The 27,547-nt window shown below is 46.6% G+C and overlaps 1 protein-coding gene across 6 annotated transcripts; it reads left to right on the forward strand.

The window, feature by feature from the left end:
- The first annotated feature begins 45 nt into the window (after positions 1-45).
- Positions 46-27,477, forward strand: ALAS1 (5'-aminolevulinate synthase 1). Of its 6 annotated transcripts, none has more exons than XM_090021936.1 (13): positions 46-833; positions 3,358-3,430; positions 10,772-10,851; positions 11,381-11,603; positions 12,926-13,132; positions 16,537-16,692; positions 16,835-17,051; positions 18,566-18,750; positions 19,188-19,367; positions 19,608-19,772; positions 23,930-24,198; positions 25,411-25,573; positions 27,176-27,477. In XM_090021936.1, the coding sequence occupies exons 4-13, from the start codon at positions 11,405-11,407 to the stop codon at positions 27,334-27,336; spliced, it is 1,902 nt and encodes a 633-aa protein (XP_089878062.1). In that variant the 5' UTR covers positions 46-833; positions 3,358-3,430; positions 10,772-10,851; positions 11,381-11,404; the 3' UTR covers positions 27,337-27,477. The 6 variants fall into 6 exon arrangements, with proteins under 6 accessions (XP_089878062.1, XP_089878061.1, XP_089878059.1 ...); XM_090021932.1 differs by lacking the exons at positions 46-833; positions 3,358-3,430 and adding exons at positions 9,860-10,065; positions 10,437-10,648; XM_090021934.1 differs by lacking the exons at positions 46-833; positions 3,358-3,430 and adding exons at positions 9,860-10,065; positions 10,539-10,648.
- Positions 27,478-27,547: the final 70 nt, after the last annotated feature.

The raw sequence follows: 27,547 nt of genomic DNA on the forward strand, positions 1-27,547 counted from the left end.
ATACTACTACAGGAGGAGGTGGTGAGACTCCAAAGCATCCTCTGCTACGAGGAGTTCATTGATTTGGTGCTGGAAGAGACCTCCGGGACTAGAGGAAGAACTGCCGGAGGCAGCATTGAAAAAGGAAGAGGACACGTGTTGGGGACTAACCCAGTATGGCTGAGGTCCCTGCTTGCAACATGTCCTGCTCACGTACCCTGCTAGGAAGGAAAACCTTGGAATGATGCTATCCCCTACCTCAGATGTTTTCCCCTTTGCCTGCCATGCCTTGCTGGAAAATTCTTATTCCGTCGGGAGTCAAATGTATTTCCTCCAACTCTTTCCTGGGGTCTTCTGTGTGTGGCTTTTCCTCCCCATACACTTCACCCTTACCAACAATTCAGATGGTACCTGTCATGATCTTTCTCTTAAAAGGCAACAGTGTCTATGTCAGGGGCAGGCAAAGTCTGGCTTGCAGACCAGATCCAGTTGGCAGTAGACTCCATTTCCTAGCAGGGGGAGGTTCAGCTGGAGGTCTGGACTTAGCTCCCCATTCATTGCCCCACTGTCTCCTCCAGCTGATCATTTTAATTATCATCCAGGGACTGTTGCCTGGCTTTCCCTCTATCCGGTCTCACCACCCCAGTATCTCTTTCTCTGCTGTTCTTTTGGCTTTTTGTGACAGGATATACTTACTGCCATGTCACAGTCTCCTTATTCTTACTCTGTTCTCTTTACAGGTTGGCTGATCTCCTACACGGGGCTTTAAACTAGGTTCGTCAGGGGACAGGGATGCAGATGACAGAACCTAGGATCAACGAACCATGAGCCATGCGCTGGAACAGCCCACATAAGTACTAAGGGGCCCAATGGGCATCAGGATGGGGGCACAAATGTCTCTGCTAATGCTAGGAGCATGGGGAACAAGCAGGAAAAACTCGCACCCTTGTTTGCAAACAAAAACTTCAGTCTAGTTGGGCTAACTGAAACTTAGTGGGACCCTACCCATGATTGGGCAGTATGTTACACAAATTCCCAATTGCTCATATTATGAGCAAGACCTTATGGGGGGGAAGATAAGGCAAAGTACCACATTTATTTGTTACATAGAACAAAAACACAAAGACTTTACAGAGACAAGCACACTCATCATTCACACAGACAAACACTCTATGGAGATATTATAGTTACCAGCTTGCTTGTTCAATGTTAGCACTGGGTGGCCAGCCCAGGGTCATTGAGGGTGATGGGAGCAGGGGTGAACAGACGAGTCTGCTACAGCCAAGGTTGCAGAATGTGAATTCCCCACTCTGGCATTGCTGCATCCCACTTTTATAGGGATTTCAAGGCTTTGTTTGAAATCAAGGTACTTTTCCATCCACATGTCTCTATCTAGATGTTGTTTCTCATCATTTTTTTCGTTATCTCAGCTCAAGGTCGCTTCTGTCGTAAAAGTCAGTTTTCCAGCCTTGAAAGTTGTTTAGGCGAAATTGCAGGACGTGCAGAATTTCTCCTTTACCCTGTCGCTTATCTCATCTCCTCTGCACCTGGTCACAGACTGGTTCTTCAGCCACCCATTAGTCGGCTCACGGTCTGGTAACTTACACATTTGGCACCTTAGCAGGCCTTCTCCTACTTACACAGGCACACTAAACATTCCTTACACTTTGCATTCTCTCACTCAATCATACTACTAAATTCGTAGCTTGATTACATATATAAATAATTACACATAATATGTATATCTACTCAACATATTACTGTCAATATAATGCTATCAATACATAATTTAAACATAACCTTATTCTAATGTCAAGGCTTCTAAGCTAACACGTTCTGGCCTTGCGTTACATATTGCTAAAATTTTATTCAATTACACACACTACAAGTAAACATTCAGGGCTATAGGCTGTACAGACAAGATAGAGTAGGGGAAAAAAGGGTCAGCTCTCTATATGAAGGAGCAATATACATCTTACATAATTAAGATGGGATCAGAGAAGGGGCAAATTGAGGTATTGTGGGTCAGAATGCAAAGGGGTCAGGGGTGGAAAGGACTTGGTACTGGGGGTCTACTACAGACCACCACATCAGGAGGAGGAGTTGTACATGGAATTCTCCAGACAGCTCTCAGAGTTCGTACAGTCAAGGGACATGGTTGTCATGGGTGACCTAAACTACCCAGATATTTGCTGGGAGGAGCAGGCAGCTAGATCCAACTGTTCATGTTGGTTCTTAATCTGCATACAGGACCTTCACCTAACACAGGAGGTATATGATCCCATAAGGGGAAACGCCTTACTGAACTTAGTCCTGGCTACAGGGGAAGTTTTTGTGGGGGATCTACTGACATGAGGTAACCTAGGAGATAGTGACCATCACTTGATTGAATTCACTATCCAGCATAGGGTGGGAAAGATCACCAGTAGAACAGAAGTGCTAGACTTCAGAAAGGCTAAGTTCAGTGTGCTCAGGAGATTAGCTATCGAGGCACTGAAGAACAGGAGAATTAATGAGATGGGAGTCCAGGGAGAGTGGTCATTCATAAAGGGAGCAGTCCTAAGAGTGCCGAAGGAGACAATCCCCTTGCGCTGGAAAGGGGGCAAAGGGGCCAAGAAAGCCTCTTGGCTGAACAGGGAAATCCAGGAAAGCCTCAGGGCAAAAAAAGAGGTATATAGGCTGTGGAAACTGGGGGTAGCTACCAAGGCAGAGTATACCTACTTGGCCTGCACTTGCAGGGAGGCAGTCAGAAAAGCCAAAGCAGAAATGGAATTTAGGCTGGCAACAAAAATTAAAGACAACAAAAAATCCTTCTTCAGGTATATAGGGAGCAAAAAGAAGGCACAAAGTAGCATAAGCCTCCTACAAGACAAACAAGAGCAATTAGTTACAGATGGTGGGGGTCAAAGCTAAGCTCTTCAATGAGTTTTTTGCCTCTGTATTCCTGAACTCATCAGGTCAAATCTCCCAGTTAGATCATAGGCATAAAGGAGGATCCAGCCCACCAACTGTTAGCATTGACTTAGTTAAGAGACACTTGGAGAGTCTGGATGTGTTTAAATCAGCAGGCCCAGATGATCTTCATCCAAGGGTGATGAAAGAATTGGCACAGCTGTTTGAGCACTCTTAGTGCTCAGGTCAGGTCCCAGAGGACTGAAAAAGGGCCAGTGTGATCCCTATTTTCAAGAAGGGGAGGAAGGAGGATCTGGGTAACTAAGACCGGTTAGTCTCACCTCTGCCCTCGGGAAAACCTTTGAAAAAATGATTAAGGATTACATTTGTGGGAGTCCAGGGGGGAAAGAAATGCTAAAGGGCAACCAGCATGAATTCATAGCAAGTAGATCTTACTTGACTAACCTTGTTTGTTTTTATGACTAGGTCACAAAATCAAGGTGGATGTCACGAATCAGTGGATGTCATCTACTTGGATTTTAAGAAGGCCTTTGATATGGTATCTCATTATATTCTTATAGATAAAACGAGCGACTGTGACGTAGATGATTACATGGTCAGGTGGGTGGCAAATTGGCTTAGGGGTCACACTCAGAGAGTGGTGGTGGATGGGTCAGTACCAGCGTGGAAAGATGTGGGCAGTGGAGTCCCACAAGGCTTGGTCCTTGGACTGGTGCTGTTCAATGTCTTCATCAGTGATTTGGATGAGGGCATAGAAAGCACTCTGTCCAGATTTGCAGATGATACCAAATTACAGGGTAAAGTTAACACACGAGGTTCCAGAAGGTAGGGAACAAATCCAGGTGGATCTGGACAGGTTGGAAAAGTGGGTGGAGCAGAATAGGATACAGTTCAATAAGGACAAATGCAAGGTGCTGCACCTAAGGAGAAGGAATGGGATAGTCTATAGGGTGTCCGTTGGTTCACAAGGTTCCAGAGCCAGCCCTTGCGTTCCAACAGTGGAACAAGTCCAAAGCTAGGTGCGGCTGCCGGCTCCTTAAGTCCCAGAACTGGTCAACGGCTCATAATTGGGAAACACAAAGCAATACTGTAACACAGTGAATCGTTGTCAGTTGTCGGATTTCTGAGGCCTTTATCTTCGCTGGGATACGCCCAGGCGGGGAGGCTGAGAACCGGTCTGCGGGGTGATCAGGCCCACAGAGTTTTCCAGTTGTCGTCTCTGCTGCTTCCTGCTTTTTGCCTCTTTTATAAATGTTTGTTGGACTGCCTCTATGACACTAACTATAGTATACAGATAGGATAATTTTCTTTTACATAATTATTGCTAGGCAGATTTTCTACATAAGTTTCATTTCTGCAAAAATGACACTTTTAGATAAGAAATGAAATTTACCGCATGTCTTAATGCCAGTGGAGAGAAGTACAGCGTGAAAAGGGATCTTGGAGTCACTGTTGACTCCAAAATGAACATGAGTCATCAGTGTGACTAAGTGATCAGTAAAGCTAACCACACTTTATTATGCATTAGCAGGTGCATGACAAACAGGTCCAAGGAGGTGATACTTCCCCTTTATGCAGCATGGGTTAGGCTGCAGTTGGAGTACTGCGTCCAGTTTTGGGCGCCACACTTCAAGAGGGATGTGGACAACCTCGAGAGGGTTCAGAGGATGGGCACTCATATGGTTAGGGGCCTGCAGGAATAATGGCCACAAACTGTTACAGAGAAGGTTCAGGCTGGACATCAGGAGACTGGGCTCCCAAGTGCGGTGGTACTCTCTCCTACCTTGGGGGTCTTCAAGAGGAGGCTGGACAGATATTTAGCTGGGGTGATATGGCCCCAGTACCCGTTCCTGCCCAGGGCAGGGGGTCGGATCTGATGATCTCTTTAGCATTATGATACTGTGACACTAATGAGGCTGCTTAACTAGACACCACACTGTATGGCTAAATCCTATAGAGTTTAATGGATATTCTATACATTGGTAAACCTGGCTCTGCTGTTGATTGTGTGATAAAGCAACTAACCTAAGTCTTCCATCTTCCAACTGTTACATGTACTTCACAGAAATGTCTTACCTCTATCCTTGGGAAACTCTTTGAGAAGATTCTCAAGGAGCACATCTGTGATGGGCCGGCTTCAGGGATGATGCTCAAGGGCAACCAGCACGGTTTCATTAGGGGCAGGTCTTGTCAGACCAACCTGATTGCCTTTTATGATCAGGTCACAAAGGCAATGGATGCACGTGTCCCATGGATGTAGTCTTTCTGGACTTCAGCAAGGCCTTTGACACCGTCTCCCACCCCATCCTCATTAAAAAACTAGGCGACTGTGGCATTGATGCCTACGCAGTCAGATGAATTGCAGATTGGCTTAAGGGTCATACTCAGAGGGTGGTGGTGGATGGGTCATATTCGACCTGGGGGGAAGTGGGCAGCGGAGTCCCCCAGGGCTCGGTCCTGGGGCCTGCGCTGTTCAATTTCTTCATCAGCGATTTGGGCGACGGGGTGAAATGCAACCTGTTTAAATTCGCTGATGATACCAAAATTTGGGGTGAGGTGAGCACATTAGTAGGGAGGGAAAGACTGCAACAAGACCTGGATAGGTTACAGGAGTGGGCTGACATAAACAAGATGCGTTTCAATACTGACAAATGCAGGGTGCTGCACTTAGGCAGTAGAAACCAGCAGCACACTTAAAGAATGGGAAACTCCCTTCTTGAGAGCACGGAGGCAGAAAGGGATCTTGGAGTCGTTATTGACTCCAAGATGAACATGGGCCAACAATACGAGGTCTCGGTTGGCAGGGCTAACTGCACCTTGTCGTGCATCCACAGGTGCATCTCAGGTAGAGCCAGGGAGGTGATCCTCCCCCTCTATGCGATGCTGGTCAGGCCACAGCTGGAGTACTGTGTCCAGTTCTGTGCACCCCATTTCAGGAGGGATGTGGACAACATTGAAAGGGTCCAGCGGAGGGCCACCCGCATGATCCAGGGACTACAGGGCAGACCCTACATTGAAAGATTGCGGGACCTAAACCTGTTCAGCCTTCACAAGAGAAGGCTGAGGGGGGACCTGGTGACTGTTTATAAACTCACTAGGGGGGACCAGAAGGGTTTAGGGGAGACGCTGTTTCCCCTAGCGCCCCCTGGCATGACACAAGTTATTAGAGAGTAGATTTAGATTAGACATCCGCAAGAACTACTTCACAGTTAGGGCAGCTAGGAGCTGGAACCGACTTCCTAGGGAAGTGGTGCTGGCTCCTACCCTGGGGATCTTTAAGAAGAGGCTTGATGACTACCTGGCTGGACTAATTTGAGTCCAGTCTTTTTCTCCTGCCCAGGCGGGGGGTCGGGCTTGAAGATCTACAAGGTCCCTTCCGACCCTACTTCTATGATTTTATGATATGATTCTATGTCAAGGACGTCCCTAATAGCTGAATACTGATTTACATCTTCAAAGTGCCACATATGCCAAAACGTTCCAGTGGGCAATCCCCACAATTCTAGATATGCTTTACACTTTCTTAACTGCCATAGTATCTCAGTGCCCTTCTTTAATTCATTAAAGCAAGCGATTAACATCTGTCATATATGGTTAATTTGCACTAAGAATTGCAGCTAGGTTCAGTTCTTTGTAACTACATTCAGTACGCTAAGCTTTTGTTTTAGAGATCCACTGGGTGTTGGGCACTACTTCTATTTGCCAGGAAATCATCCAGGTAAATATTTGTATTATAGGGGATTAAAAAAAATAACAGAACAAAAATACATTATCTTTATCTTCCTGCCAGTATGAATGAACCCTTTCATATGTCAGCAAGAAGTTACAGAAAGCCTGTAAAGTTTTTTTTAAATAAACCAAGTAAACTGCCAAAAGTGATGGTGAAAAGACAGATTACTCTAAAGTTTTAATAGTTAAATGCGTTCTCAGAATAGATGAATATTGCACCTGTCAGTCATTTATTTTCATGAAGGTTGATATTTCCCCTCATTATGCCCTCCTCTGACCTTTCTTGCTCCTCACCTATTTTGAATGATGCTAGGCTTGTTTCAAAGTGCCAATCTTAAATAAGCTTACGTGTAACTTTAATGAGAAACACCAAAGATCCTACTGTTAACACCATATGCTGTGTGTCTCCTGAAATTAATCCCAAATAAAGGTCATTCTCTTTGTGAGGAGTGACTGAAGCAGCTGACATACCAGGAGAGATTGAAAAGGCTAGGACACTTTGGTTTGGAAAAGAGAAGGCTGAGGGAGGATATGATAGTCTGTAATATCTTGAACAGTGTGGACCATGTGAACAGGGAACTGTTGTTCATGAAGTTCCAGAATATGAGACCTAGGGGGCACTTGCTGAAATTAGGAGACGAAAGGTTTAAAACTAACAAGAAAAAAATACATATTTTGCAACGTGTAGTTAACTTGTGGAATATATTGCCATAGGAGATGGTGGAGGCATATAGCATAGCCAGTTTCAAAAAGGGACAAATTCATGGAAAATAGAACTATCAATGGCTATTGAACAGAATGGCTGGTGAGGTTTCCTCTGGCCAGTGGATGCGTAGCGGGTGCACATGGACCCCCCAACAGCCAGCATGCCCCAGCCAGGCAATGGGCAGGGGGGGCAGGTGGGAGTGCTGATGCCCCCACTAAGAACGCTGGCTAGGGAGTGGGGGGCGCCAGGAGAAGTGCTGCTAGCACTTCCAGGCAATGCTGCTGGCGCTTCTGGGTCGGCACAATAAGCCATGGGGGGGACCCTTCTCAGTCAGTGCGACTGGCTGCATGTGACACCCCCCCCCCACCATGGTTGCTGACTGGCCGCTGGGGGGCAAGTGCCGCTCCCCCCTCCGACTCAGGAGGCACCAGTCACCCATGCCTCTGGCATCTCTAACCCAATAAATAGTGGATGCCAGAGACTGTATTAAATAGGGCAGTGGTTGTCAACCGGGGGTAGCTGTGCCCCTAGGGCAGAAGTGGGCAAAATACAGCCCACAAGCTGGATGTGGCCCACCAAGACATTCTATCCAGCCTGCAGGGCCCCTAAAAAATTAGAAAATTAATATTAATCTGCCCCTGGCTGCCTGTCATGTGGCCCTCGATGGCTTGCCAAACTCAGTAAGCGGCCCTCTGCCCGAAATAATTGCCTACCCCTGCCCTAGGGATATTTAAAAGGATCGTAAAAGGTACGTAGAACTCTGTGTACATGCATGCAGCCACAGCACACTGGCAGCCAGGAGTGCAGCCCAGCCACATGGAGAGCGGCCAAGTTCAGCTGGGGGAGTGGGGGCGTGTGCCCCTGGACCTGTGTGTGGGGCAGGACTGGCTGGGGCTGTGCTGGGCTGTTTCTGACGGAGGCTGAGCAGGGCCAGACTGCATTCAGGACAGGTGGCAGCGCTAGGAGGGGGGCTTGGGGGAGACCCTAAGGCAATTTTTGGGATGGCTACAGCCCCTTCTGTAGCCCCCCTCCTAAATGCCCTGCCCCACTTCCTCCTCGTGGGGCCTCAATGTGCCCCCCCCTTAAAAACAAGAAAAAAATATAAAGGGGTATGTGAGGTGAAACTTTGGGACAGAAAGGGTACACTTCTTAAAAAAAGGTTGAAAACCCTTAGCATAAGCTAAGTGCCCTTTTTAGTCAGATGTCCAGTCACATCATATCATGTTAAGGTCTCATCTTTTGTTGACATGTTCCCAGGAATTGATCCATTTGCTCAGACTAGCTTTAAATCAACTTAATTTTGTTGAAGTGAAAGCTTTTTTTTAATTTCAATTTTTTTTTTTTGAACAAGAACATAATTGCATGCATTTTTCTAACTAGGAGGCAACTCACACATACCAAGTATTCCAATATACTAGTAATAGATATAAGGTCTATTTAATGCATAACACCATCCCGATCTCCTATGCCTCCACCTTGAGCACCATACAGACCAACAGCATACACTTCATCTATGAAGGTGATTGCACCATGTTCATGAGCCACATCACAGTTCTTCCAAAGGACAAGACTGCACCTAAGACAAGAACAAAGCCCCCCTCAAAAAAACCTTAGAATCGTAAGCCCATCTTTGACGCCAAGTTTAAAACTCTGCTTTCACATTTGCTTCCCTGGGAACTGGAAGCAGGGCTTCTCCACCAGTGAGGCTGGGGGGGTGGGGACGGACAGGGCTGGGGTCGGGCTGGGGGAGGGGGGGCAGACCAGGTAGTGGCAAGGGGACCAAGCTGGGCTGGGAGAGCTGTGCCCTACTTGGTGGAGGGAGGGGACGGTTAGGCCAGGAGTGCCACGCTGTGCCTCTGCAGGCGGCAGTGCTCTGTGGGCCTTGGGGCTATAGCACCCCCCTCCACCAAATTCATCTTAGCACCCTGGCAGCCACCCCCCTCCCCATGCTGCCGTGGCCTGCAGCAGCTCCCTGAAGGTCAGTGACACAGGTGGCTTGTGGGGTGGTGGGGCAGGAGAGGAGGCTGCCTCCATGTGATCAGGAGTTGGGGTGGGGGAAGCCTTGAGGGAAAAGTGTGTGTGTACATTCTGCTGTAGCACGGGTGGGGAACAGGGAGAAGAGGTGGGTATGTGCCCCCCAGCCTGATGGGGTTCACCCAGCCTCCCCTACCAGCTCTAGACGGGGAAGGGGCACTCCCCACACAACAAACTTACCAGGCGGACCCGGCTGCGCTCCACATTAGCGCGCTGCGCTGAGGATGCGCAAGCCCGCGGAGTTCTGAGTTCCCCCTTTTAAGTACCCCTAGGGGTATGTGTACCCCCAGCTGACAACCACTGCCCTGGATAAAGGGCCATGCCCCATACTACAGAGGAAGGCAAACCGACATCTCTCTTTACACCAAGGTAACCCGAAAGAAACATTTCCTCCTGATCCCAAATTCGGTGACTTCGTGTTTTCAGCCTCCCGCTTCAGAGGCTGGTCTGTTGCAAACTACTAGGACTTCTTCCCCGACATCTCTCCCCTTGTTCCAGTTCGCCTTCTCTGCTGCGCTTGTCCACAGCATCACCCGGGTCTTCCTCCTCCCGGCGCCCCGTGACGCATGCGCTCAAGGGGAGGTGGCGGACTACCGCGCATGCGCGCCGGCTGGGGCTGAAGGGTAGTTTGGTGTCTGTGTGCCGCTCGGCGGGTCGTGCAAGGACCGTGGCCTGGGGCTGCCGCTGTGCTGGGGCGCGCCGGGGTAAGGAGCCTGCGAGCTGCTTTGCTTTCCTCGGTCAGCCCCGAACGGGGGGTGGTCGCTTCCTGCCTCCGTCGGTTCCCGACCTTCTCGTCCCTTGCCTGAGGGGCGATGGAGCTGCGGGAGGGGCCCGGGGTAAGCCCCTGGGGCGGGCCGGGCCGGGCCGGGCCTGGCAGCGGGGAGTTGGCGCGGGAGCGGGATGTGGTCGCCGGCTGGTGTCTAGCCCTGGCCCGTGCTCAGGCAGCGCTGTCCCTGCGGCGGGACTCCCGCCCCGGGGGCAGGCGCAGGACGAGCCCATGCAACGAGGGGGTCTTGGTAGTAGCCGCCAGGCAGCCTGGTATTGTCTTCCTCCCCTTGGTCTGGTACCAACGCAGCCTGACGTAAGGAGACGCCTGTTAAACCGTCAAGGCCGGGCCTCTTGCCTAATACTGGATTGTTTCCTGGTCATGTTTCCCAACGTCGTTTGGTTGCAAAAGAACGGCAGAAACGTAACAGAACTGCAACTGGTGAAGCCATTCTGGATCTTTGTTCCTAGAATCACAGGGCAGTAGACGTGGGAGGTGTTACTGCTGCAGCCTTCTTCCAGGTCTTAGCATTTTATAGTTGCGTTTTGCTTTGATTTCCTCTTCCCCTCGCAACCCCTTTGTACTGACTAAAAACCGCAAGAAAGTCAGTCCACACACCCAGTGTTCACTTTGGCATTTTACAGCTAAGTTGCAGTGGACAGAAGCCTCCTTTTGCAGTCATCTTGATTTTTACTTGTGAAATTGGACTCAATCCAGCAATTCTGTGAGTATGCTGTTTGAAACTGCTTCTTGCCACTTTCCTTGGGAAGGACAAATCGCAGTCCACTATGTATCGTTGTCTGGATGTTTGTGTCCTTGAGGCTTCTGCTTCAGTTGTTTCATTACTAAAGGGCTTAAAATGCTAGAAGTTGTGGTTGTTTCTGCACTGTGGTTTGTTCTCAAAGTTTGTACACCTTCCTTGATCAAGAAACTCTGAAACATGACAATCTCTTTTTGAATTCCCTTAAATGTTAACAAAACACTTTAAAGTGCAGTCTCTTTGTGCTGTGTTTTCTTTGTTTTGGGAGCTTACTGATAAACTGCATGTTTTCATAATGGTACGTGATTTAGTTAATATGGCTGTTTAGTATGGCAAGTACAGGTAGTACTGTACTTGCTTCTGTTGCCTGTACTATCCTGTAACTCAATTTTGTTATATTTAACATTTGAAGAAATCTGGAATGCGGTTTTCTATGAAAAACAAATATTTAGCCCCTACACTGAATGCTTACTTCTTCCTCATCTTGCTACAGGATTTAAAAAAGAAAACCCTTAAAATGGAAACTGTTGTTCGCCGCTGCCCGTTTCTGTCAAGGGTATCACAGGCCTTTTTACAGAAAGCTGGAAAGTCATTGCTCTTTTATGCTCAAAACTGCCCTAAAATGATGGAGGTTGAGGCCAAGTCTGCTTCCCGTACTGTGAGTACTTCAGATGCTTGCTGTCAACAAGTGGAGGAAATGATCCCAGCTAGTGAGAGTAAGTGTGTATGGGTGTGTGTGTGTGTGGGGGGGGGGGGGGGGGTTGTAGGGTTGTAGGTTTTCCCTGCCGTAGTAGTGGGGCATTGGCTTTGTTTCCCTGACTTGTGTTCTTGTGGTTCTGAGTCTTAGGCTAAGTTTGAATTGGAAGTGTCAATTATGATTATTCCTTGAGGCTGCTTGCAACACAAGGTTCTGGCCTGAAAGGGCAAGACTTCTTATGTACGAGGTGGCGGGAGACAAAGGTGCCTGCCCTGGATCTGCAGCATGAGAGGTTGCTTGGTTTCCATGACTGCCGTATTCCAACTGGTTTTGTGAGAAGGGAAAGATGGACGGGGAAGGCTGTTCCCCTTCCCCTGTGTATTTTTATTTACAGATAATTAATTTATGTACTATCAAAACCAGAAATTGTGTGTTTTTGTTCAAAACTTTCCTGTTTCCCTACCTCTGCCCTTCTACAGAGCACCAATCCATTGTTTAAAAAATAGTTAAGTATTTTATATTGAAACAAGTTACATCCAGTATTACTGGGACGTTATGCACTTTTTTTATATAGTGTAAGAGACAGTGGTTTACAAACAATTTTCAGTTGGATCATAGAATCAGAGAAGTAGGACTGGAAAAAATCTTGATGTCATCCAGTCCAGCCCCATGCTTGTGGTAGGATCATCCCTGTCTAGACGATCCTATATAAATCCATTCTCTAATGTCTTGGCAAAACTGAAGAGTCAGTCCTAATACAGAACCCAAAATATAAGTTCTAAAAGTGCCACAGGCAAAGTGGGGGACCACAGCAGCCACCATCTTCCTGCTGCAGAGGTCATTAAAAATATGTTCAAGATATCCCAGAAAGAGGCCCATACCCTGTGCTACAAAGGAAAACAAAACTCACTGCAGTACATACCAGTCTGACCATGGGGTAAAATTCCTTCCTTGACCCTCAAATACAGCAATTGGTCTGACCCAAAGAGGAAAGGGCTAGACCCTCTAGCAAGGAACCTCTGAGTGTATGTCCCAGCAAGAGCATTGATGCACCCCAGTCAAAATTCCCAGCTTTGGCTACAGCCAACACCCAATGTTGTGAAGCTTAAAAAAACCCCAAGAAACGAACTTGGCACATGAAACAGTGGTGTGGGGAAGAGTGGAAATTCCCTCCTGGCCCCATGTGGCAACAACGAAGAATTGAGAAGCATGGGGAACTATGCATAAAAATGTTAATAAATCCTGTGTTCTTTAGTAATACAAAGATCTTGCTTTTTTATTCTTTAAACAATCTTCTCCCCTTCTTTCTTCTTTTCCATCTGTTTCCCCTCCATCTTAAAGAGGCCAAAAATACCATGGGTACGGCTCAGCAAAATACTAGTGGACCCCAGCTGCCCACTGGCCATCCTCCCACTGTTAAGAGCCAGAATTCTGCCACCAAATGTCCTTTTCTGGTAGCTCAGATGAATCATGAGACTAGTAATGCCTTCTGCAAAGCCAGTCTAGAACTCCAGGAAGATGTGCAGGAAATGCAGGCAGAAAGAAAAGGTATGTTTTAAAATACAATGTATATAAAGCCATTCTTCATATACAAAATCGTAATTTATTTTTAAATAGCCTGCTTTATTTCTGATTTGTCTTGCCAGCAAGCTAACTTACTTTTAAAAGGTAATAATTAAATTAGATGAGAAGATAACAGAACAGGTCAGTAGCAGGATTCTATTGTAAAATGTAGAAGTGCACTGTTCACATGTTATCTAACTTACAGTATTAGAGTTGTGCAATCAGTCTTTTGATAGCTGTAGAAACTGCAGCTGTGTTGTGCAACTTTTTTTTTGCTGTGGAAAATGTCTTACAAGCAGAACAAATTTTGGTCAAGTTACAGTATTCCTGAGCAACTTTTATTTTGGTAAAAGAATTGGTCATTTAGTATAATCTTTACTCGCATCATACATGCATGCACCTTTCCTGCCAAAATTAGCCCTTCAAAATTAGGGTGTATGTCTTAAGCAGGAAGTTGACTTTTTGCACTGAAGCTGAAGTATGAATGACTGCTGTGATGTTTGCCCTGCTCTAGCTGCTGTCCCTAGAGGAAGGGGGCAAAGGCTACTGTTCGGGTTCAGAGCTGCAGTGTTACATACCTTACTTTTCACAGCTGCTGCTGAATTGACAGTAGCTGTGAAAAGAAAACATTGTAGGATTTGCCGGCACTATAGAGGATTTTGCCTCTATGGTTTTAGACTGTTTGCCTTCTCAAAACAAGCTGCATGTATTATTTAGAGCAGGCAGTTATTTCAACTGGAAGGCCACTTAATGAATTTTGGTAAGCTGTTGAGGGCCGCATGGGTAGCCCCACCCTGTGACAATTGTCTTGCCCCATGGTTGCCATATTGGGACTATAAGTCCTGCTCCCTAACCCCTGACCTTTGCCACCAGAAGTCCCTCACCTTGCCTCCTGGAAATGCTCCTTTTGGGAGGGGAATGTTGCCAGAATTGGAGAAAAAAACACATCGTATACTAAAAGTCAAACACCTACTATAACATATTTTAATTTTATTACAAAATGTTTTGTCATGATGTGCGTTTGCATACTGTATATAGAGGAGATTGCATAATACAGGGGTGGGCAGTTATTTCGGGCAGAGGGCCTCTTACTGAGTTTTGGCAAGCCATTGAGGGCTGCATGACAGGCAGCCAGGGCAGATAAATATTTATTTTCTAAATTTTTTAGGGGCCCTGTGGGCCAGATAGAATCGCCTGGTGGGCCACATCTGGCCCACAGGCTGCGTTTTGCTCACCCCTGGCATCATAACTCTAAAGTCTTACTCTTGTATATTGTGGGTGGGGGTGTATGGTATGGTGTGGTGTGTGGTATGGAGGGGGTTGTGAGGGTATAGGGGCTGTGGGGGGCATGGGGTATGTTGCAGGGTTATGGGGGGGAGGGAGTGTGTGTGTGTGTGTGTGTGTGTGTGTGTGTGTGTGAGGGCACCCCCTCCACATGGTGTGCAGTCCCCACTGGCAGCAGCACAGCAGGCAGGGGCAGTCAAGCCCAGCACAAGCACTGGCACCCAGCAGTGCACAGCTCTGCAGTTGAAGGCAAGGAGCGCAACCTACCTGGCTGTCTGTCTTGTGTGGGCTCTGCGCAGTGCGCCTGTAGCTCCTGTGCTGGAGCTGGCTGCCTTCCCCACCCCCTGCCGTGCAGGCAGGGCTCCCTCCACTCCTGGAGAAGTCCCAGGACCTGTGGGGAAGGCAGCCAGTTCCAGTGCAGGGCTTCACCTGGTTCTGTGCAACTGTGGGAGCTGCACCCACACTGCACAGAGCCCTTTTGATAGAGGCAGGCCAGGCAGGCTGCACTCCTCGCAGCCCCCCCAGTCCCCACTACTTCCCTACCTGTTTCCCAGGGAAGCCAAGCAGATTCCCTTGGGGCAGTGGCAGCAGCAGCAACCCCATCCAGAAGCTGCTTCTGGCAGAGCTGGGCTCTTCTGCTCATGTGGGTGGGAGTGAGGCGCAATAGAGTATGTTTGGGGATGTGCGTATATGTGGTGCCTCACTCTCACCCTCATGGGCAGAAGGGCTGGGTGGGGTACAGTTTGTTGGTGGGTGCCCGTGGGTCAGATGAAAGTGCCTAGTGGGCTGGCTGTATTTTGCCCACCCGGATGTTGAGGCATGTGTGGTATCTGAGGAAAATACAGTGATTTGTTTGGTTTGTTTTTAAACCAGTTGAATTTCTAAGCCTGAGATGGGAAAATAAAAAGCAAAAAAGTAAAGTAATTGTAACAAGAACATTCTAAGATGGGGATGATAGTATGCATGTGTGTACTCAAATGCATGCAGGCAGTTATATAATCTGATGAGGGCCTCACTGATTGTCTTCAGGTAACCTACATCAACTGGACAGAGATTTTTGAGTAACAGAAAAATTCTTGTTTTTTGATCAAAACAAAGTCCCCTCATCGTATTTGGCACTCTGGCTACTTATATGACTACTTATATACCACTATGTCAAATGAACTCCTTAACTCTTCTTGATCAAGATTTGTCTTGAGGAAAGGGTGTATTGCACCAGCTACTACATTTTGGGGGTTTTCTTCTTTTTATCTCCTGATTTAACAGAAAATTTAAGATAATGGATTCAAATGCAAATACGCCAATTTAGGAAAAATTGAAAGCTGCCCAGTGTTGAGGGTTTATTTGGATTAAGAAAAACAAGTAATACAGGTTTCCTGTTTGGCTTTCCTAAGAGGTCCAATACCTGACCTGTTGCACAATCATCTATAACAAGACTAGCAGTACTAAAGCTGGTTATTATGGCAGGTGCAACAAATCTCTTTTTCTGAATGATTCTGTTTAATCGATTCACTGACTTTTCCAGACTTGAAAAATTGAATTGAAAATGCAGGGAATCTTGTTTGTGTGTGAGTTTTTTGGGGGGAGATTCTTTTTCTTTTGTCTTATGCAAATAAGAACTTGGGTTGACCAATTTGGCATCTAGAAACAACCTGTTCCCTTAACAGAGCTGCATTTTAAAACTAAATCCAAAATGAACTTTTGTATAGTACACTTTTTGGTTTTAGTTAGCAAAACTATATTTTGAAATTCTATATTTGTGCAGTAATTGGAAAAAATGGAATTCAGTTAGAAAAATAATATGTAGAAAATGAATCATTATGTTTGTTAGGGAGGGGAAAAAAACGAAATACTAATCCAAACAAATTATACCTGGAGCTCTATTATGGCTCACATATGCATGCAAGGTAGCTTACTGATTAGCAAAAAGTGTCATTCATTGGTTAATGCAGCTTCTTTAAAAACAGAATCTCTTATCTTGGGGATAAATGTAAAGTAATAAGATAATCTAACTGGGTTTATAACTTCCATTCAACTGGAGTACAAAAATGCCTCATGTTCAGATGGTGTTTAAATTAATTTGGTTTCTTTTCAATTTGTCAAAGGTGTTGACTTTGCCAAAACATTAGTTAGTTCCACTGAAATAAACAGGAAGACTGATGGACAAGAGCAAAATCACTTTATGAAGAAATTCCAGGATATTATGCTTAAGCAAAGACCAGAGAGAGTATCTCATCTGCTGCAGGATAACTTGCCAAAATGTAAGGATTATTCTTGTTTCTTTACTAGCAAAATAAATGTGAAGCAGCTTTCAATTCTGTAAATCCATATTTGCTCCATCTGGACATTAATGCTCAACATCTACCTACTCTTGTGTATTTAATAGCTTCTCTCTTATTTTAGCTGTGTCTACCTTCCAGTATGATCAGTTCTTTGAAAGAAAAATTGATGAGAAAAAAAAGGATCACACATATCGAGTATTCAAAACAGTGAACCGAAAGGCACAGGTCTTTCCCATGGCGGATGACTACTCAGATTCCCTCAAAAAAGAGGTGTCTGTTTGGTGCAGCAATGATTATCTGGGGATGAGTCGCCACCGTCGAGTATGTGGAGCAGTTATGTAAGCAGTTGTATTACTTGGTTTTAAATTTAATAATTGCAAGGTATATAGTGACCTACAAGTATATATGCAAGCTTCTTTAGAATTAACACTTAAATATTTGCCATAGCTTTTCATGTTTGTTTCAGGGATATAAACTTTGCCTGCTGAGCAATCATGGTTTTGAATATTAAGTAATTGTAATAAATATCTGTCAACCCCCTGCATTGTATTTTGTCATTTACAAGCTCCCAAAAAACTAGACAGAACATATGACAAGATTTGAATACTTCTCAATATTTAGTACAAATAGTTCAAGGTAACGATCGATTCTTTTAAGACTCTTTTTTTAGAGGCAGAGCTAGAGAACAGACACTAATGTTATGGGTAAGAGTGCATCAGTTACGATTTGTTTGGCTGATACCAATGGCCGATTGTTATTAGCCAGCAATATTAGCCAATACCGACCCAATAGCTGATATGCAGCCTGGCAGCATGGAGAACAGCATCTGGCAGGCTATGGGGGATGGGAGAGGCATGGGAGGGCCAATAGAAGCCCCCATAGTGAGGGAGGGAGTGTGGCTTAGGCAGGGGCAGGCACTGCCCAGCCAAGGTGGGGTGGGGCATAGGACAGAGCTCAGGGCATCTTGTCCAGGGGGCGTGGAGAGCTGCCCTGGATTTGTGCGCAGGGCGAGGGCAGGCTGCCCACTGTGGGCTCAGGGCAAGGGGCTGTGCCAGCATCTTCCCAGCGCGGGGGGGACTGAGCGAGGGCTGCGCTCAGGGTGGGGCAGGCAACAATGGTGCTGAGGGGGGTTGCAGGGATTTTTGGGGTGGTGGCTGTAGCCCACTCCATAGCCCCCCCTTCCCAGTGCCCCCACCTAGCCCCCCCCCACTGGAAAGAGGCCAGCAAAGCCCCCGGCCCCAAGCCCACAGCAGGCAGCCTGCCCTTGTCCTGTGCACAAATCCAGGAGGCATATGCCTCCCCCAGGGGTGCACAGAGTGGCTGCCCACAGCTCTGTCCCATGCCCTACCCTGCCCCAGCTGGGCAGTGCCTGCCCCGTCCTACTCTATCTAACCATGTAGGCCTCAAATGCCCCACACCCTTCCCTACCACAGGCTTACCTGCCGGACGCTGCTCTCCAAGCTGTTGGGCTACATTCCTGGCCGTGCATATGTGGCAGTTACATGCATGCACACAGCATTTATGGGTGACCTTATCGGCTACTCCAGCCAAAAGCCAATTGCCAGTAAGGTCAATTTTGCTTTTATCAGTGCTGATATTATATGGACTAATATACTGATGCACTGCTAGTTATGAGAGAAGTTTTATCAATTCATTAGTTAGTTTCAAAAACCTTTTTCAGATGGTGAACAAACAGATACTTCTTGCACATATCAAGTGTTTTATTTATGAAGTTCGTAAGGAGAATTTTGTTATTTTATGGCATTTCCCCATATTGTTCATACATTGCTCAGTCCCAGTATACTTTAAAATGGGATTAATGTTGCTTTTTTTTTTAAACACATCTAATTAGGGATACACTGAAACAACATGGTGCTGGAGCCGGAGGCACTAGGAATATTTCTGGAACAAGTAAATTTCATGTTGACTTGGAACAAGAATTAGCTGATCTCCACGGAAAAGATGCAGCATTATTGTTCTCATCTTGCTTTGTTGCTAATGATTCTACCCTTTTCACTTTAGCTAAAATGTTGCCAGGTGAGATCTGACATGATCTATGTTACATTACTCAGCAATATAATCATGCAAGCTCTGATACTTGATCCTCTTGCAGGATGTTTTAGCAGCCAAAAAAATTGTGGTTTGGGCCAGTTTTGGTGACTTTCATATTGCAGTACTCTGCAGGCATGCAAAAAAAGCATTGGAAAGAAGAGTTTATTAATTTCTGTTTGGGCTGCATTGTCTAGGATTGAGACAAGTGGTGAGGAAAGGCATTCCACATGCGAGGTTATGGTAGCTCATAAATGGATTCATACAGTGTGATTTCAGTTTGATTTCACTCACCCAAAGACCACACACTTACATACACGTGTGTGTGTATATGTATATAATTTTTTTTTTAAAGAATGGAAATATTTATTGCTCATTAATAAAAATAAATTGCCTCTTTCATTCATATATGATTTTGCCCTCAGGCTGTGAGATATACTCAGATGCAGGAAACCATGCCTCCATGATTCAAGGAATTCGAAACAGCAGAGTACCGAAACACATATTTTACCATAATGATGTCAATAATCTTAAAGAACTATTGAAAAAATCAGATCCAGCTATTCCTAAAATAGTTGCTTTTGAAACTGTTCACTCAATGGATGGTAAGATTTTTATTTTTTTTAAAGAATAATATTACTAAACATGCATGTCATAAACCACTGAAACGGTACTGACCTTTATTGAACTGTGCTATAGGAGACCTGGGTGTTGCTGTTGAACAGCAGCCCAAGAATTTCTGTTTTTTAACATTTTAGTAAGTCTTGAAATCTGTGTACAATCAAAAAGCAAGGACTTGTGATTCTAAGGGGTTTTTTTTGCGGGGGGGTTTGTTGTTATCTTAGGTGCAGTCTGTCCTTTGGAAGAACTGTGTGATGTGGCTCATGAACATGGTGCAGTCACCTTCGTAGATGAAGTGCATGCTGTTGGGCTGTATGGTGCTCGAGGTGGAGGCATAGGAGATCGGGATGGAGTTATGCATAAAATGGACATAATATCTGGAACACTTGGTATGTGTGAGTTGCCTCCTACTTAGAAAAATGTGTGCAATTATGTTCTTGTTCAGAAAAAAAAAGCTTTCATTTCAACAAAATTAAGTTGATTCAAAACTAGTCAGAGTAAATGGATCAATTCCCAGGAACATCTCAACAAAAGATGAGACCTTAACATGATATGATGTGACTACGCCAAGGGTTTTCAACCTTTTTTAACAAGTATACTCCTGTCCCAGAGTTTCACCTCATGTACCCCTTTATAATTTTTTTCTTGTTTTTAAGGGGGGTGTTGCAGATTGAGTCACTGCGAGGAGGGAGTAAAGCAGTGGCAGTTGGCCATCCTGTGGCACAGGGGTGGTCAGGGGCACTGGCAGCTTGTTTGGGACACAGTAGATTGAGGAGGTAGCAGAGCAGCAGAAAGCAGAGTGGTGAGCAAGCACAGTAGAGGTAGCAGATACAGCAGCAGATTAAGGAAGCAGCACATGGGGCAGGTGAAGGGGGCTGGCCAGAACAGGTGTGGAGTGATGCCAGAAGCCCAGCCCTTTCCTGGGGCAGAGGCCAGGCAGAGCCTGCCTGGGCAGCACAAGGTACCTGCAGTGTTGCAGAGCCAAGCCCGGGACTACAGCCCAAGCCAAGTCCTGCCTCACCCCAAGCAGCTGCCCTGATGTCGCTTGCCTGGCCTGGCCCAGATAGACACTCGCATGTGGCAGCAGCTGCGGCTCAGGTGTCTTGCAGGCGCCACTCTCAGGGCTCAGAGGCCACAGACCCCTCCCCTTCCTTTCCCAGCCACTCCCCAGGAGGCACTGCTGCTACTTGCAAGGCAGGGAGTGCCAAGAGCTGTGGAGCATCCCCACTCTGGCCAGGTGAGGTCTCTGTCACGGGCCTGCCACAGGGCATGGTGGGCTGGGGCCGGGGTGGCGTCAGGTTGTTCCTGGTGGGGGCTGGGCTCTGGGCAGGAAGTGGTGGTGCTGAGAGGAGGGCTACAGGAGGGGCCACAGCCACTCCAAAATTTGCTGTAGCCCCCCACAAGTCTTTCTCTCGGCGCCACCACCCACCCCAAGTGCAGTCTGGCCCAGCCCAGCGCCCACTGGGAACAGCCTGGTGTGGGCCTGGCCCCAATGCCAAGCACAGATCCAGGGGCATGTGCCTCCCAGGGTGCATGTAGTAGTGGGAGTTGCCATTCCCCCTGTGTGTCTCAGTCCCACGCCCACCCCAGCTGGGCAGCCCCTGCCCCAGCCCCACTCCTCCCCACAACGTAGCTGGGCTGTGCTCCTGGTTGCTGGCGTGCTGTGCTGCAGCTGCGTTCATGCACACAGAGTTCTACCTACCCCCTACAACCCTTTTAAGTATCCCTGGCTGACAACCACTGACTTATGCTAATAAGCTAGCAAAATGGCATTAGTGTGCTACCACTAACAGTAAATTCTTGTGAGAATAATACAGTATTCTGCCTAATAGCTTCCCCTACGTAAGAAAGAATTGTATCAAGGAGAATGCCATTACAAGATCTCTGACAAATATCCTATGTTTCTATACTGCTGGCTTCATTTTCACATCCCTACCACCCATGTTTTTAACACCCCTTTCCAGGAAGCCTTATAGTGAAGACAAATAATATTTTTGTCAGATCTCAGATTTTTACGAATTAGAACTCTGAATCAATAGATAGTACAGTAGGCATTTTGGTTTCATTTTGTGGCTTGTTTTGGTGCCTAAATACTTTTTAATACCCTAACATGCTAATTGCACATTGCGTATAACCATTCAAACACATGAAATGCAACTGGAAAATAGACGCAGAACTGCATGTACTATTCTAATTGCTAAGTAAGTGTTGGGAGAAGACAGCTGGGAGAGTGGAGGACAGATAGATCTGAAGGTTCACACTTATTACTGAGCCGAAAGTAGTTTTCTAAAACTTACTAGTTCTGTTCCCTTTTCAAAAAATTGTTTGCATTTGGTAGTAAAAGGATAAGTTGCTCCCTTGCCACACTTCTACATATGCAAATTAATACAGGATCAGTGTACTCTACAGTAAATTTCTCCAGAGTAAACTGACCTGGGTAGGTGTCTACACATTCAGGGTCTTGGGAGCAGATTTGCTGCTCATGGCAGCAATCTTGTCCTGCCCCTGCTGGTCCTACACCAGCTCCCTGCAGCGGCCGTGGGGAGCAGACAAGGATTATGAGGCCAGGAGATGGCTGTCTCCTGTTGGGGGCTGGGATATATCTCCCTGCCCCCAGGCGGCTGCCTGCTGCCAGGGTAGGCTCCACCACCGGAGCCCAGATGAGTGAATGTCCCCCTGCCCCAGCAGCAGGGAGCTCTTGACCCTGGCTCCCCGACTGGGGGCAGGGGACTTGGAAAGAGCTGCAGTGGAAAGGCAGGTCCCAGCCCCCTACCACAATCCTTTTGTGGGACAGCTAGCAGAGATTCCCTGCCCAGTCAGGGGCTTGCTGCTACCTCTTTCTAAGCCACTCGCCTGATCTGGGCACAGGGCTGGGACCTGCCTCTGACAAGGACAGTTCCCAGCCCCCACTCCGCTATTGCTGGGTGGGGGCTGGAAAACCTGTTCGCTTTCCAGCTCCACAGTCACAGAACTGAGCAGGGAACAGGCTACAAAGTCCCCACCAACAGTGAGCTCCCAGCCCTGGCTCCTCAATTGGGAACCAGGGACTGAGAGTTCCTCTTCTTCCAGCACCAGCCCTGCAACTGTGACATTCGGGCTAGGAGATAAGGATCTCCAGGTGCTAGCCCTGTGACCACAGAGTTGGGGCTGGGAGCTCCCGTCTGCTGGGGGCAGGAAGCAATCTCCTGTTGCCCATCTGACCAGGAGCACAGTTGCTCACAGTCAGAGTTCTACACCTGCAGTACTGCAGTTACTAATCACAAGTAAATTTGCTACTTGCATTTGCAGATAGCAGATTTACTTGCGATTAGAGCCAATTACTGCACAGTAAGCATCTGTACATGGAGATGCAGATGCTTACTACACAGTAATTGGCTCTACTGTGTAGTAAAGTGTCTTGTGTAAATGTGCCCTGAGGGGTGTTATCTCACTTCTTCCTCCACCCCTTCCATATGCATTAGTATGGTGCTATCTGAGTGGCAGCCCGTGGTTAAATTGTGGCCTGTAGGGCTGCTAAAGCCATCGTGTTGATGTGGCTCCAGATTCCAGGAGGTGAATGCCATCGCCACAATTCACCCCACCACCAAGTTTGGGGGGTTTCAGTTACTGTCAATGCTGGGGGGAAAGCAGGGTGTGACTCCTGGGTTCTGGAGCTGTGCCAACAACCTGTTGCCTTGCCACTTGGTAGTGGGTTCTCCAGCCTGTCAGAAGCCCCACTATCCAGATCTCAGCCACACGAGGGCCACTTCTGCTCTAATAGTTAGCTTTTTCACAAAAAGCTGTATGCAAGGCCAGCTTTTTCAGGGTGCCAGAGTATTAATCTTGCATTGTACTGCAAACTGATTTCTGTCTAAACTGGATGAACTAGCATAACATTAAACTTGTTGGGTACTACATTCATAGTGTCATAGGACAGTGGTTCTCACCCTTTTTCGTACTGGGACCCATTTGCTGAGATCAATGGCTTGTCCTGACTCATGTCCCCCTGACCCTGGTGGTGCCTGCTGTCCTCCCTTCACTCCCAATCCGCAGTCCCCTGTTCCCCCAGCCCTGCCAGAGGGGGCCCACAGCTGCCTGTCTTGCTCAGGCCAGAGCGTGAGCAGCAAGTGTGAGCCCCTGTGTTTTATGGGCACTGACCCATGCTGTCAGGCTATGCACACAGCTCCCCATTCCAAAGGATCACCCCCTCCTTCCCCTGCTCCCCTACCCTGCCACAGCCCAGCTCCCAGCCACTGTCCCAACCACCGGTAGGCAGGCACACAGGCACATGCAGTGTATGCTGGCCACATGTATCTGCGCATGTGGATGTGCATGCGCCTGCTGCCTCCAATTATCCCAAGCAGCCATTTGCAAGCTGGAATGCTGCCAGCCTTCAAGGGGAAATGCATGCTTACACAAGTTTTTCTGAGGACCTGCTCACAACCCTTGCAACTCACTGGTTGAGAAACTATCATAGGGAACCAAATCACAATCTTTTTGCACCTTGTATGAAGTACCTTATCAAGTGTGGTGTCTTTTTCTTTTTTTGCCCCCTTATTCTCCACAGGCAAAGCGTTTGGTTGTGTAGGAGGGTATGTTGCCAGTACAAGATCTTTGATAGATACCATACGTTCCTATGCTGCTGGCTTCATTTTCACAACATCCCTGCCACCCATGCTTTTAGCTGGTGCACTAGCATCTGTCAGAACTCTAAAGAGTGAAGAGGGGCAAGTTCTCCGACGCCAGCACCAACGCAATGTTAAACTTATGAGACAGATGCTGATGGATGCTGGACTTCCTGTAATACACTGTCCCAGTCACATCATTCCAATCAGGGTAACTACTTTAAAGATTACAGTATTTCCTTTGTTACTTACTCCAAATAGTTCTTGCTTTGTATATAGCTGCAAAAGCTTGCATGCATGATATCTGACAAGTAGAAACCTATTCTAATAGTCACAGATAGTAAGCCACGCTTGGCCTAATGTTAACTTAACATGATGAAGGCTGTAATTGAATGTTTGAGCATGTTGGTCATTGACATGAGGGAAGGATGGAAGTGTACTAACCTCAGTGTGTGAAACATTTCACAGCAAGAAGGGGTACATGGAAAACTGTCTGGCATTTACCTTGTTAATGCTCTATACAAATTTTATTCCTATTTTTATTTTATACTGAACCTTCTGTGGAAGTAGAACTCTTTCTGCCCAGTAAAGGGTTTGAAATGTTGAAGCTGAGAAGGCAGCCTGCCCAGGATCTGCGTGAGGCGAATTGGCGCCAGGGGCTGCACTGCACTGTACTCAGGGCAGCCTGTGGCGGCACTGGGAGGGGTGCTGTGGTGAAATTTGGGGGTGGCTGCCGCCGCCCGCTCCAGGCACAGTGCTGTAGCCTGCCTGGCCTGCCCAGCGCAGATTTGGGGGCACTCCCCCCCCCCCACTGGTGCCCTCCCCGAGGGGCAGCTCCCACCAATGTGTGCTGCTCGCCTTTCCCCGTGCCCCCTGGATGAGCTGTGGCTCCGTACCGTGCCTGCCCTACCCAAGCTGGGCAGCGCCTACCCTAGCCCTACTCTCTCCCTTACCATGGGGGACATTGATCTGCCCCTTCCCTCCCCTCTTCCCTTTTACCACAGCAGACTTACCAGCTGCATGCAGCTGTATTGGAAATCAGATCAGTATCAGCTAATATGCCTCCTTTAAAAATTGGCTATTGCTATCAGCCCCCAAAATCTCTGTTGGTGCACCCCTATTTGTTTGTTTGTTTGTTTTTATATCACCCTTTGGGAATCACCGCTGTAGAAAGGATGTTAGGTGAAAGTCCTTTGACCCTCCTTCTTTCTGTCCTCCCATAACACGGTGGTGTAGGAAGGGGGACCGAGTTAGTTCATGTTTTGGTTCTGAGTTTAAGCTGGTTCAGCTTCTTCTGAAGAAAGCTGCAACTACTCAAATTTGTAAGCTTGCTTATGCTGTATATTTTATTAATAAAGCATGCATGCTTCCAGTCACCACCCTTTTCACTGACTTTTTTGTGTGTGTGTTTGTGTAACTTTAGGTTGCAGATGCTGCTAAAAATACTGAAATATGTGACACGTTAATGAGCCGGCACAGCATCTATGTCCAAGCAATAAACTATCCCACAGTTCCTCGTGGAGAAGAGCTTCTGCGTATTGCCCCTACCCCTCATCACACACCTCAGATGATGAGCTATTTCCTTGGTGAGTGAACAGATCCTAAGAGTTGGCATTAAAGGTGGGGAAGGAGACAAAACACCACAGTGATAGAAGAACAGGTTAGGACTGACTTAGAGAAGTTAGCTGCTTTTTTCCAGGTGGGATACTGAAGGAATTCACTGAGGTAACGTCACAGCCATTAGCTATCCTCTTTGAGAACTTACAGAGGTTGGGTGAGGTTCTGGATGATTGTAGAAAGGCAAAGATAGTGCCTTCTTTTTAAGAAAGGGGAGGAGGAGGATGCAAGGAACTACAGACCACTCTACCTGAACTCAGCACCTGGAGAGATCATGGAGTGTGTCCTCAAGAAATCCATTATGAAGCATTTAGAGGAGAACAAGTGATCAAGAAAAGCCAGCATAGATTCCCTAAGAGCAAGTCATGCCTGTCCACTATGATTTCCTTCTAGGATAAAGTGACAGCTTTTGGGAGGTGGGGGGGAGAGTAGAGTATATGGCAGCTGAATTCTAGAAGGACTTTTTGCACAACCTTCTTACTAGCAAGTTGAGGAAATATTAACTAGGCGAAAGTATTATAAGGTGATTACATAACTGGTTGGATCATTTTACTTTAGCAGTAGTCATCAGTTGCTCAATCAGAGGAGGTATCAGGTGGGGTTCCCAGGTATCTGTCCTGGGTCTGGTATTGTTCAGTATCTTTGTTAATGTTTTGAATGATGGGATTGAGTGCCTGCTTAACAAATTTGTGTGATAACACCAATTTGGGTGAACTGGCAGGCAAGGCAAAGATCCAGAATGACCTTAAATAGACTGGGAAAATGGTTTGCAGTTACTGAGATGAGATTCAACAAGAACAAGTACAAAGTCCTACTCTTGTGATGAAATAGCTGCATCTACAAATACTAGAGGTGCACCAATATAAAGAAATGTGAGAGTAGTATCTGGGATTCCTTACTTTTTCTTTCTCTCTTAGCCACCAAGTCAGTTTAGAGCTGTGGAAATCTGACTACCCTTTTTTATACAGGTTAAGAAGTAGAAACTAGCATCCCTAACTGCCTTTTCTTTTCTTTGGGCATTCAAAAAATGTAATTGTTCCATTTTTTTTTTGAATGAACTATGTACTCTTAATCTTACTCAAGCTGAATATTAGCAGAAACCAATTTCTCCTGACACCTTACCGTACTTCAGCGAAAGAATAAATCCTGCTAAATATCTCTTTTTGCCACCTCACTTCTGTAAACATCACAATTACTTTATTTGCATGCTGCATGCACCTTTCTCCCTCCAGAACTAGGATGCATGTCTTCAGTGCAGAAGCTTCTGTTCTTTGCTGGAATTAGAAGCAAGGAGATTTTGCTGTAACAGCTGCCAAAATGGCTGTTACTGTTTTCAGGACCAGCAGGAACAAAGCACAGTGTTAACCTCTCATAACTGCAGCCAAATTGGGGAAGAGGTGGAATGTTTTTTCACATTCTGCCTTCCAGAAACAAGGTGCTTGTCTTATCTCAGGGGTGGTATGCAAGACAGTATGGTGATTACTTGCCTGAAGGTTGGAAAGTGTTCAGATTACTGAATGTTTAATAAAGCCCTAAGTGAGTATTCTTGAATATATTCTTCCTCTCAACAGAAAAACTGCTGGCTACATGGAAAGACGTTGGTCTGGAATTGAAGCCACACTCTTCAGCTGAATGCAACTTCTGTAGGAGGCCTCTACATTTTGAACTAATGAGTGAAAGGGAAAGATCATATTTCAGTGGCATGAGCAAGCTATTATCTGTTAGTGCTTGAAAACTATCTAACTTAATCTCATCCATGTGTAATCATCTTATATCCAGACATCCCTGTAGCATTTCTAAATTGCATGTTAAATTAAAATGTTTTAACTAATACTCAAGGCACCAGACTCCAAAAATAAATTTCAGGATGATATTTTCTGGTTGTTCGTTCTACTGCCTCTAGTCTTTACCCCTTACAAACAAAATTGTAAAGATTGTAGCGT

This window comes from Crocodylus siamensis, chromosome 11, assembly GCF_052110815.1.
Source record: "Crocodylus siamensis isolate JL-2025a chromosome 11, ASM5211081v1, whole genome shotgun sequence".
Taxonomy (NCBI): Eukaryota; Metazoa; Chordata; order Crocodylia; family Crocodylidae; genus Crocodylus; species Crocodylus siamensis.

Excerpts from the sequence above, each read along its gene's own strand:
- ALAS1 (XM_090021935.1), top strand. The coding sequence starts at position 11,405 with ATGGAAACTGTTGTTCGCCGCTGCCCGTTTCTGTCAAGGGTATCACAG. Across the intron at positions 13,133-16,536 it reads AATGCAGGCAGAAAGAAAAG|GTGTTGACTTTGCCAAAACA; the intron begins GTATGTTTTAAA and ends AATTTGTCAAAG. Across the intron at positions 17,052-18,565 it reads CGAGTATGTGGAGCAGTTAT|GGATACACTGAAACAACATG; the intron begins GTAAGCAGTTGT and ends ACATCTAATTAG.